Source organism: Pangasianodon hypophthalmus, chromosome 2 (assembly GCF_027358585.1).
Source record: "Pangasianodon hypophthalmus isolate fPanHyp1 chromosome 2, fPanHyp1.pri, whole genome shotgun sequence".
NCBI lineage: Eukaryota > Metazoa > Chordata > Actinopteri > Siluriformes > Pangasiidae > Pangasianodon > Pangasianodon hypophthalmus.
In genome coordinates, this window is record NC_069711.1 from 34,641,561 (window position 1) to 34,656,560 (window position 15,000).

At 36.8% G+C, this 15,000-nt stretch overlaps 2 protein-coding genes across 3 annotated transcripts in view; both read right to left on the minus strand.

The window, feature by feature from the left end:
* Positions 1–95: 95 nt before the first annotated feature.
* znf207b (zinc finger protein 207, b) lies at positions 96–11,108 on the minus strand. Of its 2 annotated transcripts, none has more exons than XR_008301361.1 (10): positions 10,930–11,107; positions 9,694–9,820; positions 9,468–9,606; positions 7,287–7,421; positions 7,053–7,128; positions 6,045–6,115; positions 4,582–4,724; positions 3,623–3,818; positions 3,171–3,315; positions 96–876 (listed from the first exon to the last, which is right to left on the minus strand). XR_008301361.1 is itself a non-coding variant. In XM_026909721.3 (10 exons), the coding sequence occupies exons 1-10, from the start codon at positions 10,968–10,970 to the stop codon at positions 788–790; spliced, it is 1,197 nt and encodes a 398-aa protein (XP_026765522.1). In that variant the 5' UTR covers positions 10,971–11,108; the 3' UTR covers positions 96–787. The 2 variants fall into 2 exon arrangements, 1 of the variants encoding a protein (XP_026765522.1); XM_026909721.3 differs by having other exon boundaries at positions 3,588–3,818; positions 10,930–11,108.
* A 602-nt stretch (positions 11,109–11,710) lies between these two features.
* The window catches only part of rhbdl3 (rhomboid, veinlet-like 3 (Drosophila)), a 43,934-nt gene continuing 40,644 nt past the window's right edge, over positions 11,711–15,000 (minus strand). The window contains 2 exon segments of the mRNA XM_053231946.1: positions 11,711–14,949; positions 14,951–15,000. The exon segment at positions 14,951–15,000 is cut by the window's right edge and continues 42 nt beyond it. Coding sequence (XP_053087921.1) covers positions 14,770–14,949; positions 14,951–15,000 — 230 coding nt within the window. The 3' untranslated portion in view covers positions 11,711–14,769.

Genomic DNA, 15,000 nt, shown 5'->3' on the forward strand with positions numbered 1-15,000 from the left:
TAAGCCTAAAAAAATTTAATCTTATAAACACTCGTGTTTTTAATGACAAAAACTCACTACCTTTATGTAACACACACACAAACACACAACACAAATCAAGAAGGGAAATTAAAGTTTATTAATCCATTTTTCAAAAATTAAAAAAAAAAAAAATAATAATAATTACACAGGTCCAAACATACAGGCGTAAAGTGTTTACTGAGATCCACAAACACACAGGAAGTAGGCATGTGCCGAAATTTTCCAACTGGAATGTGTCTAAAGAATATTATATTTAAAAAAAATTGCTTTATTTTTAAAAAAGAAAGAAAGAAAGAAAGCAGTAACTTGTGCGTAAACGTTACGATGTGAGAGACGTATTTATATGTTTCTATTTTTACCTGATGATCGGCACATGCCTACGATGAAGCCCTCACCAAACCAGCGTTGGGGACTCGACGTCCAACAGCACGCTAACGTGCTGCGAAGGCTTCGCGCTAACTAAACACACACTAAAGTGATGTTAATTATTATAATTATTATTAATAATTATAATTATAATTATTATCGTGAACTTGCCTTATAGTATCGCTGACACTGTTACAGCTTTAAACCTGAATGAAACACAATCAGAAAAAAAAAAATGAAGGAAGAAAGAAAAAAAAGTCCGTAACGATAATGGGTCATGGGGTGTGTGAGCGTCCTGCGTGTCGTCGCGAGTCTCTCCGTCCGTGTTTGTTTGTTTGTTTGTTTGTTTTTTTAATCGTCTAAATAAACAGCAGAAAATGAGGCAAACCTAGCGGGCGTGTCAGTATCGGCTCATGCCCTGGTACTGAGGCACCTGTCCGTACGCCGGCATGTAACCCGGCATTCCCTGAGGAGGTGCGCCGTACTGACCTACACACACACACACACACACACACACACACACACACACACACACACGTGTTAAACTCAATACAACATAAATACATCATAACATCAGGACACACACAAACAAGGAAAATGTGACTGGATCTGAAAAGTCTCAACGTGATGATGTCATCAAAACCCGACCAATCATGTGCGCTTTATGAAGACTCGTTAGTCTTGTCATTATTATTATTATTTTTTTTTTTTTTTTTACTCAAACCTCACTCATCACGTTCATTCAAGCATTCAGAAAAAATAAAAATAAAATAAAAATAAATAATCATACTCAGTTTAATTAATAAGGTTTAGATTTTACTTTTGAGAACAATTTTATTTTATTTAAAACTTTTCTTTTTATTTAGAATTTAGTTTTAGTCATTTTATTTTAGTATGAAATCTAAACTAATAACTAATCAGCATTATTATTATTCATTAATGTATTAATATTAATTAATCAATTAATCAATTAATATATATTAATTCATTTATTTATTTATTAATTATTTCATCACATGGATTTATTTACTTATTTTTTTAACCTCATCTCAGAGCTTATTTATTTATGTATTTATATATATTTTTTAAACCAGGATTTATTTATTTATTAATTAATTCATCACAGACTCTATCTATCTATTTTTACTTCATCACAATATTTATTTATGGTTTTAATTCTTTTAAACTCGTATGCAGAACCAAGCCATCAGCTCTGGCCTTTTGGTCACACTTTCACTCACTCTCACACACACACACACACACACACACACACACACACACACACACACACACACACACACACACACACACACACTCTCTCACTCTCACACACACACACACGGCGTTAGTGGACTGTGAAGTCGAGGTGTGTAATCTTTAATCTAAGATAAATTAGAGACGCGATACGACTCGGCCTCGATTACAAAACAGACTGAAAGTATTATTAATAAAATAATATTAATATTTATTACATTTTATTTTATTAATATTAATTACAACAACAAAAATATAAATATGTAAAAAAAAAAAAGATTAAAAAAATTTTATTAAAAAAAAGGAAAATCTGGAAATTTAATCTGAGCCTCTGTTCAGGTCAAATTACACAGTAATTATATAATTATATCATTTTTTTAAATAATATTTGTATTTATAAATAACTATAATTATATTTTTATATTATAATTTTCATTTCACAAGTTTAAAAGGTTTAATTTCTCAGGTTTCTCACCTCTCTCTCTCACACACACACAAAAAAAAATATACAATAGATTTAAAAAACAAACAAACAAACAAACAAACGATAAATAAATAAGTAAATAAATAATAACACGAATAAATAAAAAATTTAATAAACAGAAAAACGTGTTTGTAAACTACAAAGGTCTCGATGTTGAAGCTCCGACTTCGGTTAAGTGTTTAAATTTTAATGCCATGAAACAGGAGCAGGGTTATAAATAAATAAATAAATAAACAAATAAATAAATGAGCCAATAACTAACATACAAACAAACAAACAAATAAATAAATGAACAAAATTAAATAGGTGATGTTAAACAGTTTAAAAAAAAAAAAAAAAAGATTTACTAGTGCACTGAGGAAGTGAAAAATCTATACGAGTGATTTCGAATAAATCAGGAATAAAAATTCTTTCTGAAAGTTTGAACATTTTTTTTTAGTTAATTAGGTTAGAAAATTGTCACTGGGTCTGAAAGGTCTCAGTGTGATGACGTCATCAAAACCCGACCAATCACGTGCGCTCATGAAGACTCGCTAGTCTTGTTTTTTTTTTAAACTCAAACCGCACTCACGTCACGTTCATTCAATCTTTACAAGAAAGAAAAATTAATAATAATAATAATAAAAAATCATACTCAGAATTAATTGGGTTTAGATTTTACTTTTGAGGAAAATTTCTTTTTATTTGAACCTTTTCTTTTTATTTAGACTTTAGTTTTAATCATTTTATTTTTTGTATGAAATCTAAACTAATCACTAAATCAGCATTATTATTTATTTTCATGCAGCTTCCCCAAACATTTCCTCTGGGAACAATAAAGTTTTCCTTTCCTTCAAATTCACCATCAAGAATTTTCCAATAAATAAATAAATAAACAAACAAACAAATAAATACATAAATAATAATAAAAAAATAGATAGATAGATAGCTAGATAAACAAACAAATAAACAAATAAAAGAGGAGACTTCTATACAGTAATTCACGTCTGTTTGTTTGTTTGTTTGTTTACTGACTGTGTGTTTATTCGGTGTAAGAGCGACTCACCGTGCATGGGGTGTCTGATTGGCTGCTGCGGCGGCTGTAACGACGCCACCGCCGCAGCAGGGGGCGCCGCAGGAGCAGCTACGGTCGGCCCAGGACGCGGAGGAATCAACCTCTGATACCTAGGCAGCTGAGCTCGCCTTTCCTCCTGCACCGAGAGCAACACACACACACACGACAATCACACACTGCACACTCTCATTTACTTAAAAACAACACACACACACACAAACATCTAAACATCTAAACACGTTTACGCTTTCATAATAGAGCTAAGAATAAATAGATAAATAAATGGAATTACAGGCTAAAGATAAAGTAAGGTTAACCCGAGCAGGTGTAAAGAGAGAAATCCGGTTTTCATTACTTACTGTCAAATAAAAAGGGGATAAATCGGGAGAGGCGTCTCCGAGCACTTACCAGCGAGATATCCTCATCAGGGTGCATCAACTTACTGGTAGCACTGGAGCTGGAGACGGCGGCCGGCTTAGCGGAGACTGCTGGGGCGGTCGGTTTAGCCGCAGTGCTACTAGCAGGACCGGAGGAAGACGAGAAGGAGGAGGAAGAGGAAGAGGAGGAGGACGGAGGCTGGGTGTAGGCCGGGAATGTCGCTTTGGGAGGATCGGCGTTAGCGGGCACCGGCTGCTGAGCCTGGACATAGAGAGAGAGAGAGAGAGACGGGGGCGCCAATACTTTCACACACGGCATTTATTAACACATTATAAATCACACGATGGTTTAAAACGGAAATTCGCCGCAACGTTTAAACATCATTTCATCTTAATCACGAAATCATTTCTTCTGAGAATCTTCTTATTTTTATAATACATTTAATAACGTACGTTTACGTTACAATGCGTACGAACAACGCAGTCACACATTTATTTATGTTTGTTTGTTTATTTGTTTGTTTGTTTTTTAAACAAAAAATCTGACAAACAAAAACCACAACGCGATATTTAAGGATATTTCTATGATACTGGATGTACCATGAGGGTATACGGTTATTTAGAACTTGTTAGTGTTTTAATAAATTACTTTTTAAATTTATTTATTATTTTTTTAAGTAAATTACTACAACAAAAAGGAGGGAAAATAAATTCTGTAGAAAAAAAATAAAAAATAAATAAAAAGATAATTTTTTAAAAATTAGTAATAGATTATTAATTCTACATATTTAAATAACAAATAATTTGCGAATTAATTTTTTTTTTTTTTAATTTAAACGTGAAAGATTCATCAAGCCGCTTCGACTTATTTGTAATTATTTGAAAGCTAAAAAGAATTCTGAAAAAGTCTATTGATGCATCATTTAATCAATCAATCACTCACTCAATCGATTGGTTAATTAATTAATTCATTAATTAATTAGATAAATACCTCTTCTTCTTCTTTTTTTTTTTTTAAACGTTACCTGAGCAGCGCTGGGGAAGAGCGGTTTGGAGGCGGTGGGCGGGGCGACGGGCGCGGCCGGGCGGGGTGGAACACCTGGTGTCGTCACTGGAGGTACCTGAGCCATCGGGGGAATCCCGGGCCGGGGTACGTGAGGGGGCATTCCTAACACACACACACACACACACACACACACACACACACACACACACACACACACACACACACACAGTCTCCATGTTACATTTACTACACTACAGTTACTACAGTATCAGAAGCATGGACTGTAACCATCTAACGTACTCTAAACTCAGGAAGTTTCTCCGCTTCCGATCTAAACGCTTCCCGGTGCTTCAGCTCGGAAAAACTTGATCATACAGGAACCAGATCATACTTTCAATTTTTTATTTAAATATACAGTACTGTGCAAAAGTCTTGGCACTGTATTTTTTTTTTAGTACAAACTTTGTTATAGATGTTTATTTTCTGACTTCTACATTATTGATTCAGTACAAAAACATTTTAGATTCCAAACATTAGTTTTCCAGCACAAAATGAAACGTTACAGAAAAATGTTTGTATGTCAGTAAAGAAAGCAGCAGATTCCATAAGAGACACTTTTCAGATAAAAACATAATGAAGGCTGCTGGGTTTCGCTGCAGAAATAAGAAGCGAGTCGACAGTCAAAATCTCCAGAAGAACTGTGGCTGCTTCTGCAAGATGCTCAGTAACACTTCCAGCTCATTTCCTTATAAAACTGCACACACTGCACCTCAGATACTGCTTTATTTATTTAAAGTGAAGGATCGTCACATTAAATATCGACTTTGTTTCATTTATTACTGTTTACTGCTCTTTATAGGATTTTTTTTAAATGTACAAACATTTAGTTTCATTATTTTTGAAGGCGTCTTTGTTCTACAGCATTTCTTTGCACAGTACTGCATATATTTTAGTGTTATTCCTTCATTTATTTATTATTAGCGGTGAATAACGATGTATAAGGCAGGTCAACTAATCTCATCCGTAAAAATGGTCTGTCACAATGATCGTTTCACGTTAGTACGAAGCTTCGCACGTGACATGCGGGTAAAAATAAAAACAATATATTGTGGCCTCGTTTTATTAATTCGTTCCCTCGTTTCATTTAAATGCTTCAGAGAGAAGTTTAATAAATTAATAAAACGTGGCCACAATTTATTTAAAATGAAGGAACGAATTATTCACGTGCACATTATTAATAAGTCGTGGGAATGAATTCTTAATTCGCGGACACGATATACTGTATTTCCGTACGATAGGAAACCTGGGATGAAATCAGCAAAACTGTTACTAATCTAAACAGGGAAGGCCGAGGCTGCGTGCCGCCATGTTAGTTAATGTCAGAGAAAGTGGCGCGCTGAACGACCGCTCCGTCGCACTCTTCCGTATCGGAGATCGGGTTTTTCCGAGTACAGTGGACTGCAGCGTTACTACAGCTCTTACCTGGGGGCATTCCTGGGATCATGAGGGGGACTCCGGGCCCCGGGGGCATCATCCCTCCCATCGGCATCATACTGTCAAAGGAATAAATTCAGGGTGTTACGGGTATTCACAATTCCAGCAACAATTAATCGATCAGTAACGAGAAAACCAATTAGTACACAATAACTAGCTACTAAATAATACACAAACTAAATAATAAATAAACTATACACAATAACTAGCCAAACTAAATTTGTAGTCGAAGCGGAATTTCAGGAAACACTAAGACCAAAGCAGAACATTAAATGCTTCATCGCGATAAATTTGTTCACCGCTTGTGCCTGTGCTTTGACTTGCGGCTTTTCGGAGAAACAGAATCACAAAAATTGACGTCTTTATGTAAATTCAAATAAAAATTCAAAGCGACGTCTAGAGGGAGCCAAAACGTTCCTTCTGGTCATGTTTCCGAGTGTAAAATATTTCACCATTTCACACACACAGCGACGTGAAACACGTTAAACACACTGCTCTGTCTCTCTAAAAGCTTTCCGCCGTCATCGTGATTGTCGTCATGATCTGTGTCTCAAATCGAAAAGCTAGGAGCTTACGTTCAAAAGTATTTACTAATCTAGGAAATTCAGAAGGCTGGCACTTAAAACAGACGATCTGCTTAATTTAATAGACTACTATAGTTTAAAGACTACAAGAAAGGTTTTTAAAAAATTTAAACAAGGAAAACGGCGCTCATTAACAATCTAGAATAAAAACAGCACTCGTTAACGGTGTAGAGCATCACATAAGGACACGATTTGACACAAACACTAGTTTATTAGCGTGAAATGGAGTTAGATCGCCCTCTACTGTTTAGGTTGGTATTGCACAACGCAGAGACGTAGGCAGTTAATTTCTGAGGACGTGCACAAATGATGCTCCAAGCATGGGCACGGCAGGATAGGCACGGCAGCCATTTTGCGTAGCTAAAAGCATTTAAAACTAATAAAGCGTTAAGTATTAGAAACAGAAATGTACCCAGGTGGCATGCCGGGCATCACTGCGGGCATTCCGGGCATCATCGGAGGAACACCAGGCATCATAGGAGGCATTCCTGCACACACCGACACAGAGTTAACGAGCTGCAGCCTACTCGCAAAAAGCATACAGGAGTTTATATCCACCGTAAATACCACAGTATATTGTACACAAATTTTTTTTAAAAGTAAAAAAACGGAGCATTAATACGAAGATCTTCTCGTAAAGACCCACCGGAGTAGTTAGCCGGGGGCATGTAGGCGTTCTGCGGCTGGACAACGGGCGGCTGCTGAAACGGCGCCGGACCGGCTTCATCGTCCTCATCATCCTCATCCGAGTCGTCCTGGTTCTGTTTCTTCTTCTGGCTTTCTGCATAAACACAAACATAAACACACACACACACATCAGGACTGATTTATCATGTTGTGTGCGTGAATGATCGCATAAAGCGAAACACAAATGTATACCGGATTTAAAAAAACGTTTCAGAAATCCTGATTTTCTTCGTACCCAAAAAAATTTTGTATGTCGATCACCGGTTAAGTGTAAAGCACGTTCCTGATACAGCTCATTTGCATACAGCGACGCCCACAAAACTCCATAAAAGGAAAAGCGCACAGACAGCTGTGGGCACGAAATGAGCGATCAGGGTAAAGGCTGAAAAAACACGTTATTTTGGAGTGGAAGTTATTTTAACTCACTTCTATGCCAATAAAAATATTTAATAATATATAAGATTAATATTAATATTAATAATAATAATACTAAGCGAGCGCTAAGTCTTCCATCAGCTGAGGCGCTTGTTTACGGCTTGCGGCTCTGCGCTGAAAGACGTCTTTCCGCCGTTTCTTTTGTCATAACTGAAGGATTTGTTTTATTTGTCTTAATGTATGAGTTTGTTGTTTATTTTTTTTATCTGTTAAATAATGCCACTGAGTCCCTGACCGAGTGAACGAGCACGAGGACGTGTTTTTGAGTTTTTGATCGAGACTCCAAAGCTGTTCTTTAAGTCGCTCTGGATAAAGGTGTCTGCTAAACGTAATAAAAATAAACCATTTAAACTCCTATTCCAGATATAAAATCCATGCAGATTACCGTCATGGGGAAAAAGAAAGTACACCCTCCTTCAATTCTGCGTTTTTATTGATCAGGGTCTAAATAACAGTCATGTGGTCTTCACCAACTTCTATAAACAAGCAAATAACCTCAGAAAAACACAACAGATTTCAATATGTAGTCATTTTTTTTCCCAAAAAGAAACCAACATTCAGACACCAGGTGGGAAAAAATAAGTACAGCCTATAATTCAGTAACATGCAGAACCACCTTTAGCAACAATAACTTCAAGTAAAAGTTTTCTGTAGGAGTTTTTCAGTCTCTCACATCGTTTTGGAGAAACTTTAACCCACTCTTCTTTACAACATCGCTTCAGTTCATTGATGTTTGAAGGAATTCGTTTATACACAGCTCTCTGAAGATCCCACCGCAGCATCTCAGTGGGTCTGAGGTCCGGACTTTGACTTGGCCGTTCCAACACCTTGATTTTTTTTCTTCTTTAATCATTCTGATGTTGATTTGCTGGTGTGTTTGGGATCATTGTCCTGTTACATGACACAATTTCGGCCCAGCCACGTCACGCAAAGGACAGATGGCCTCACGATTCTCTCAAGAATATTCTGTGGTCTGATCTTGGACTGAATTTGCTGGGGATGTTCACTCCTGGGAAGACCGACAACTGTCTTAAAGACTCTCCATTTGTAAATAATCCTTCTCGCCGTAGAATAGTGAATTTCAAATTATTTGGAGATGGCCTTATAACCCCACCCAGATTGATAAGCCCCAACAAGTGCTTCTCTGAGGTCATGGCTGTTGTCCTTTCTTCTTGGCGTGATGCAAACACACTCCCGAGTGCTCCAGAACACCAAACTGCCAAACGTTCTGCTTCTATAGACGCAGTCACACTTCTTGAGGATAAATTAATCTTACTCGTACGAATAATTTACGGATAAATTTTCCAGCTAAATAAATAAACAAATAAATAAATTTGAAGGTTTGATAAATGAGGCCCAAATGATAAAACAGAATTGTCATTTACTTTATATTTATGAGATGATTATGTGCAATATCTTTATACAATAAGATTTATTTTAATTTTAATTTCTATTGTTATATTTAAAACGTATAAATCTTACCGGATCACGCTGTTCAGATGTGCAATATGTTAAGTGTAATATCTGTAGCTGCTTTACTATCTTAACTGAACAGATCTGATCATTTATGTTAATATTTATATCCTTTTATATTTGTTATCCCTTACTCCTTTTATTTTATTCTTATGCGCCATTAGGAGCGACACTCAATTTCGTTGACAGTAAAGAATCTATCTATGAGGAAAAATCGGCTCTCATTTCCCACCTTGTGATTTCTGCTCCAGCAGCCGTCTCCGCTCCTGCATGTCTTTCTCCGGAATGCCTTCCATGCCGTAGATCTCCAGCTCGATGTCGGTTCGGCCGGGTATCGCATTAGGAACTCCGTCTATCGTTTCCTTGTGCACCTGGAATAAAATTTTAATCACGGTTCATGACGCCACTTTGGTCCGGAAACGTGGAATTAAAAGTCAGCTCAGGTGTGTGTCTCGTACCTGCATGCAGTGTATGGCCAAGCCGGGTCCCGTGTACAGCTTTTTGTGACATATGTGACATTTGAAATGTTTCGCTTTCTGATGCTGGATGAGAATCTTCTCGTCGTCAAAGTCTCTGTTGCAGTACCTTTGTGTAATCGGATTAAGGCGCGTAATCGATCAAGGACTGAATAAAAACACGTAACAAATCACAGAAAGTAAAAAAAAAACTCCCACCTGTGCCATTTTTATCCATTTATGGCATTTGGCCCATCTTAATCTGTCATAATCATTCTAAATTATTATAAATGTAGCAGTAACATTACTTTAAAGACGTAATGTCAGAAAACTTACATGTTTTCCCATAAACCCATAATTCCCTGTTAAAGAAAAACCCTCTGTTACTACACAATAGTGACTGGAATTCCGGCTCTTTTGAGTGAATCGGTTCATGAGTCTCGGTTCACCCATAGGAACCGACTCTTTCGGTTCCCAAAAGGGTGATCACCAATGCAAAATCTTTTCAAAACTGAACAACAAAGTGTGATATCTTCTTTTCAAATGTGATTGTTTTATTAATATCGGAATTACTCGTTTCAAGAAATCTTACTTTACTTTGCGAGTCGACTCTCAGATTCCGGCTCAAAGAGTCGATTCGTTCATAAACGACACATCACTACAAACGCAGATTCATTCATAGGCTTAAACCAACACATTTAGGTTTCTAGAATTAACGTTTTAAGTGGAATTAAGTCTGGCTGGAATTAACTACAGACACATGACTGTAGAGATTACAGAACATAAACATTTTGGAGAACTGAAACCTGAAATGTATGGCAAATATGATAGCATGCGTTCATTAGCTGTAGTGTTTTGTCTTCTCCTGGCTAAGAAAGGTGACTTTAAATAACTTAAATCACCTAAGGAGCTTTTTATACACGGCAGTTATTTAAAAGATGTAATTATTTAGACAACGCTCTGCCAAGTTATCGCTAAAAAGACAAGAAAATAACTACACGAAGTATGGTTACTCGCTAGCTAGCCCGTTTTCAAAGGACTTGTGCGCATTAGCTTGAGCTGTATCCTAAAATTGACCCTTGTTCCCTATTTAGGCGCACTACGCAAGGTTTGAAATAATGGCGCATGCGCACTACGTAGTGCACTACACGTCGCCATTTGGGATACAGCCTCGCTAGCTAAGACGATATTTCGCTAACTTCGGTGTTTTTAAGTCGCAACACAAGTTTAAAAGGATACCAACACCACGGCTTCAGCTGCTTCTTCTTCTTTCTTCCCATTTTTCTGTTCTAAAACTAAAAAAAAACTAATTCACGCTTAAAAAAGTACTTTATCCACCACTCTTCGGTTGAATAAAATGGCGCGATGCTCTCTAAGCTCTTCACAATACACTTCCGGTGTTTGTACTACGCATGCGCAGAGTCATGTGAGCCTGAACTTAGCAGAGCGCGCTATTGGTCCGATTAATTTTTTTTAAAAATAACGGTTTATTATTGATATTTAATATAATGGAATAATTATTTTAATAAAACAAAAACACCAATGTATTGAAAAAAAAAAAAAATTTTTTTCTGTCTTAAGTACATATAAAACGAGTTCCAAAATATTTTTATTTTTAATTTTCCTAAATTTACTCTAGCATTGATGACAAATTCCTTCTTGTAAATAAATAAATAAACAAATAAACAAATAAATAAACAAACGATTCCAAAAGCAGCGTGTGTGTAGATGTACTGTATATATTTAGTACTAATTTGCATTATTTATTTATTTATTTTATGCTGTGTCATGTTTGCTAGCTAATCATGTTTGCTAGCTAATCAAACACACAAAATAAAAATCCCAGGAAGCCTTTTTTTTGCGTTTCAGTCATAAAACTGTTTAATGATTCCCATATTTACATACCAAATCTACAAAATATGCACATGTTAAAATATTTCAAGTGAGCGTTTAGCTCTGCATTAGCGCATAGCCTCAGATCGCAGCTTAGTGGCTAACACGCTCGACAGGCATTTTAAAAAAAAAAAAAAAAAAAGCTTAAACATTCATGTTAAAAAAAAAAAAAGAAAACAGTGAAAATGCTGGATTGGTGTTGTGAAGAGAGACAGCGGTGTAGCAGGAGGTCAGAACTCGCTGTATTTGCGTGTTAAATCGTTTAGGTCGCGTGTTATTAGTAGCTATTAGCGCTGTCCGGACTGTACAACACTGTTATATCTGATCTGGTATCAGTTTTATCTTGCTGCCGTGCTGAATGTTTGTGCATAGACCAAAAAAACGAGCTGATTTCAGAACAGTCACTAAACTCGACGCTAGGCGTGTGCCGATAATCAGTTAGCAGGGTCAAAACGTGACTAGCCAACTGCAAAGTCGATCGCCATTAGCCTAAATTTTAATGTTTCAGCTCGCTGTGTGGCTTAGCATAAAATACTAGCATCGAGCTAATGTTAGCTACTTGTTAAAAGAAAGGCTAATGTCGATGTCATATATTACCGATTCTGATTTCTGATTGGCTGATCAGATGGAACTTGAAAGTTACACAATTAAGCAAATTTCGACCTCCAAAGTTGGGAAAAACAAAGAAAACTTGTTTTTTCTTAGCGACTGTTACTACTGATGTAACAGCGAGCAGCCATTTTGATACGACATCATCATGACCCAAATTCTTACAATATCTTCCTAAGTATTGTATTTTCTTTAAAATTTGTCATAAGCCGTGATTATCATGTCATGAAACTATAATATCGGCACACGCCTAACGGAAACATTCAGTTCATATGTACGCTAGCACCGTCTATAGATAACACACACACACACACTTCATTAGCATCGTCATATACACACACACACACACACACGACCGATTAGTCCAGTGTCTGAAACACAGCTACAGCTATAAATACACGTTTATTTCACGCCATTTTACATTTTATACTTAAATATTTCTTTAAATCCAGTGTGTTGCTGGTAAATAGCATCATTAGCGCAAACGAACAACGGATTTCTGTAAAACTCGCATCCGTTTGTTAGAACGAGGCGTAAACTCCGACGAGCCGAGGAGGAGATGATTAATAATTTTTGGCAACGTTAAGAAAAATTAGCGCTTTTCTTGTCACGCTGTTATCGCTTATAAAAATATAGAACGTCCACTAGAAACATCTATCGCACACATTCGCTAACACACACGACACACACGTTTACATTTTAACGCGAACGAAGGAACGCTGAGCGAAAATCTTTTGCTTTCGGGTCAGAAATCAGAAAGCATCCAGCTGAGGGCTAACAGGCAAAATGCTAACTCTCGAAACTGACATCAGCACTATGATCTTTAGTTCAAACATGCTAACGCTGCTAACAGTGAATAAAGGTCAACGCATGCTAGTTAGCATGATGGACCCACTATGCTAATCATAATACGGATTCTAATGATATAATAAAGCCATACTACGATTAATAAATTAAACAATATGGCGAAAATTATTCGAATAAATTTGATATTATTCACAAATTCAAATTTTAATACTGATCCGATATTGATGCCATCTCCATCAAAACCAATTTTTTTTGCGACAATTTGTTTTTTGCGTTCATACGCAAGATCCTTATTGATTGAATTAACACACTATTTCTACTGGTATAACATTATATTAGCGTTAGCTACATTCCCACTAGCAAGTAACAATGTTGCATTCGACTCTTGGAAGTTACGGAATTACGCAAAATTACGCAAAGTTACTGACGTAACAGCGAGCGGCCATTTTGATACGATATCATAACCCTTACGATATCTTCCTAAGCATGCGTTTTCTTTAAAATTTGTAGAAATTTGGAGTTACGAGATTTATCGTCGTACGCATCGCAAGTCACTCATTTTGCTTCTGGTTTGTCTCTTGTGGGCGTGGCCTGTAAAGCTAGTTTTCAGTTACGATAAAAAACTGTAGCAGCCAAATAGCATACAGTACGCTGTATAGTTGAATAAACAACAACATTTGATTAAAATGGTAAAATTGTACGTAAAGATTAAACCATTATGCAGTTTACAGAACTTCCTCCACGTTTATACGCTAATAACATTGAACTTTTCAGAACGAATTTGGAAAAAAATGTTGCAAAAAACACCTCCACTGTAAGATCGATTCAAAGAATTTTCCCGAATCATTTATTTAAAGATTTGTCATTTTACCGCATCATAATTAATTAACTTCAGCTGTTGCGCTGAAGTTGAATGCTAGTGGTTGCGTAAGTGTAAACGTAGCGTAAACGTAGCTGCATCATTTCAGTCGTGTTGAAAACGGAGGTTTCTATTTGGCTGCAATTTTGTGATTTCTGTTCGCCATGGTAACTGTATTTTATTTTTTGTTAACAAACTTTAACAAGTTTGTTAACAAGTATTGTAAAAATAAAAACAAGACAACAGGCTAGTGCAAAAATATAATGATATAAAAATGTAACGTTTAGTGACCTGGTCAAAACGTTAATTCATTTGAATATGAAAGTGAAAAAAAAAACAAATTCACTTTCGTCAGAAGTTCATTGGTAAATTTTTTGTCTAATGAGCTTGTAAACAAGTGGGCGGGGCTATAGTCTCAAAACCCCACTTGACTCCGCCCTCCGCTAATTATTAATCAGCGTTCATAACAGACTTTTGTCATTAACAGGCCAAAAAAACTCAAATTCGCTATTTAATATTACCTCCAAAATCATCAAAGATTTTTCCACCAATCATTAATTAATTAATTCTTGGTTTATCGTCTTTAGCGCTATTTCACCGTTAGCCACATTAGCATGATTAGCCTCACTGTGTTGACTCTGTGTTCATTTTTTTTTCTCTTTTTCCTTCTCTTTCACTTTCTTTTCTGCTGCATCTCTTCTTTTTCTTGGACGGCACACAGCAAATGATGATGATGATGATGATGATGCAGTTTAGGCACTAAACACACACACACACACACACACATGCTTGGAGTGAGGTACTTAGCATTTGGTTCTCAAGTCACAAACAGCCAAAGATTAAAGGTTATGGTGACCTCCACACACACACACACACACACACACACACACACACACACACGCGCACGCTGGTCATGGTGCTGGCGGGAGTTTGACGTCCAGCAGGCTATAAGCGAAGACGTTCCAGAAGATCCCGAAGAGAACGAAGAGGCCGTAGACGCTGATGAAGATCCAGAAGAGGAACTGCTCATGCAGACGCTGCTCGTAGTTCTGCAGCACGACCACGCCCAGCGTCAGGCCCACCGCCACCCCCGCCCAGGTGGGCGCAGAAACTCGGGTTGGGGCACGGAGGCACGGCGGGGG